A 2,883-nucleotide genomic window follows, 5' to 3' on the forward strand; every position below is an offset into this window, starting at 1 on the left:
AAACTTGTATAATTTACAAACAGACAGTATCTTGGCTATTTTGCATGTCTGAATCTAGAGGCAAATAATTGAAAAAAAAAAAACTCCTAGAGTGCAATTTAGTTAATTAAAAACTCATTTATAATTACATAAAATGTGATTTTAACACTGAGAGGCATAGGTTATTGCTGTCTTATACAGTATGGCCATTTCACCATTTCACTGTCATATGCAGTATGACCGAATGCCATTTCAAACACAATTCAGTAAAACATCCCTTCATGAATCTGTGACATTCCATAGTTAACAATAAAGGAAGCGACAAAAAAAATGTGTATATTTTAAAAGTTCCCATTTTTCACTTTAGTAATCTTCAAAGGAGGAGCTTAGGAGGATGCCTAACAGCAGTGTGACCCAGCAGAACCACTCCTCTAACCAGATGCTGCTGGACACCTCAGAGAGGCACCGCACTGTTCTCATAGCCTTGTACACCATCAACCTGGCTGGCGGCACCCTTGGGGTCATCATGATGTCCTGTCAGTTGTTTCAAAGGAGGTCACAGTCCGTGATAACCATTATCATCAGCAGCCTCCTGGTGCTGCACACCTTTATGCTACTCAGCATTCCCTTTCGCCTCACCTATTACATTTTACGGGAATGGAAATTTGGGAGTTTTGCCTGCAAGCTAGCAAGCGCCATCATCTACCTCCACATGTACACCACCTTTGCATTTTACATGGCTATCATCATAATACGCCTCTTCCGACTTGAGTTTAGGAAGTGCTACACTACAACCTGGGTGGCTGCAGTCTGGCTGGTGGGAGCGCTGGTGATCACCCCTGTTCTTCTCTCCTACTATGGCACCTCTAAGACATACCACTCCTCCGAATGCTTCCAGTTCCACAAGGAGATACAAGAGGTGCCCATGGTGATCATAAACTACTGCTTGGTTGGGATTTTGGTGGCAGTTTGTGCTGTGCTCACCGTAATCCAGTTGTCTGTGATGTGTAGGCTGGCTGTGAAATACTGGCCTGACATCAGCTCCCATGTGGAATTCAGGGCTCAGGCAAAGAGTTTCTTCTTCATCTTGGTAACATTAGTGTGCTTTATGCCTCATCATGCATTCAGAGTATATTACATCCAAAACTACCACCTGGATAAAGACCATAAACTGCTCCTATACAATGAAATTTTTTTAGCTCTAACAACAATGTGCTGCTTGGATATGTTGTGCTTCATAGCAGGAATAGCCCACTGAACTGCGGGCTGCCAGGAAATCCAGCTGCAGTGTGTCAATACTGGCTTTTGGCAGCAATAAAACTGTGCCAGGACTTTGCTGAGCTAAGGAGACTGCTGAGTTTTCAGCGTGGCTGTATAGGTCTGTAGCATTGCTTGGCTTTTGCAGACTACTAAGATCCATTTTTCAGAAGCTACTGGTTTTCATCTTCTCTCCTGAAGGCAGACACTAGGTCTTTGACCTAGTCACATGCTGAAGCTTCATTAAGATTTTCCTCAGCTGTCTCTCTCTAACAGTTACAGCACAAGTGTCCATTCCTATTTTTCCCTCAAAGTGTCTCAGTAAAAACAACCCACTGGGGTCAGTAAGTTGTCCATTCTGAAAGTCTAACAATTTCTTCTGGTAATTGTGATACTGAAGAGAAGAGAGGGAAGAAAGAAATTCCTTGATAGGATTTTTGTACTAGTGATTTTAGATAGCAAGGCTATATTCAAATATAAAGTATTCAAGGCGTGAAATAGGGTATGAATGAAATATTGCAGTAGCATACTTCAGCAGAATCCTTCTTTTCTTCACCTATATAAAGTGTGTATTAAATTAAATGATATGAAAACACTTCTCATTCTCAAAATTTCACCTTTACTTGCTTCATTCCAAAACCACAAACAGCTCGCTGAATTGCGGTAATTATACATTTAGAGTGGGTGAGAGCAGAAAAGGGCAAAGGTTTCATAATGTCTGTCTTGCGTCACTCTCCTGTCAGGACGGCATCTGTGGCTGTGATCTGTGGCTTAGGTCCATTGTAGCCAAAGAAATAGAAGTTACTGTGGTCCCATAATTGCATCTGGAATTCAAACTGAGAGGTCTGGACCTTTAGTGAAGGATCAGCCGCTCTCAAGGAGAGGGAAATATTTTATCAGCCGTCAAAAAACCTCTGATGTCTGGTCACTTTCAGTTGCCTGTTGATTTATTATCAGATGCCATACTTTTTCCATTTGCACATGTAACAAAGCAAAACTAGAATAAACTAACTGAACTGTGTTTAATCAGTTCAACATATGCTCATCTATGTGTATACAAACTTGTGCTGGAGTATATATTTTCCCCATTAGATGGATTATATTTGGGAACCACATCCGTTCTGGGAATCTCTGCTTTATCTTCATTACGTCAAAGGTTCTTTTCATGATTTCATTCTGCCTGTTCTGCTCAGTGCAGAAGGTCTCTAACCCTTCTGCCTAAGGCCCCATTTGCTGTATCCCAACAGCTTGAGGCCAGATTTCCCCCACCCCAGACTCTCAGGAGTCACTAAAGGGTACCCTTCCTCCTTCACAGCCCTATAAGTTGCCGTAGTTATTTAGTCTGGAAATCTTTGCTAAAGAAGTGCTATGATCTCTGGATTCAAAGAGGTTAAAGCTTGATATGGGAGGGTTAAAAAGTTATGCCTATAAAGTAATGCTAGTGGTGCCTCAGATTGATGGCAGTTCTTTGAATGAAAGAGCTTACACCTACTTTCTCAATCCTGAATAAATTTTTTGCCTTTACATTTCTGTAAAAAAACTTTGTTGAAAACTCCTGACGGTTCCCAGATCCTTTCTGCCCCTCTTAAAAGGTGCAAGGTGTCCAAGGGACAAGCAGCAAGTCCTGAAGTCTTCTAAAAATCCTGC

At 41.5% G+C, this 2,883-nt stretch overlaps 1 protein-coding gene across 1 annotated transcript; it reads left to right on the forward strand.

The window, feature by feature from the left end:
• Positions 1-373: 373 nt before the first annotated feature.
• LOC141466893 (probable G-protein coupled receptor 141) lies at positions 374-1,237 on the forward strand. The gene has a single exon (XM_074151020.1). It carries the CDS (start codon positions 374-376, stop codon positions 1,235-1,237), a length of 864 nt encoding a protein of 287 aa, XP_074007121.1.
• Positions 1,238-2,883: the final 1,646 nt, after the last annotated feature.

The sequence above is a fragment of the Numenius arquata genome, chromosome 7 (genome assembly GCF_964106895.1).
Source record: "Numenius arquata chromosome 7, bNumArq3.hap1.1, whole genome shotgun sequence".
NCBI lineage: Eukaryota > Metazoa > Chordata > Aves > Charadriiformes > Scolopacidae > Numenius > Numenius arquata.

What these genes read in the sequence shown, in the direction of transcription:
- LOC141466893 (XM_074151020.1), top strand. Translation starts at nt 374, where the DNA reads ATGCCTAACAGCAGTGTGACCCAGCAGAACCACTCCTCTAACCAGATG.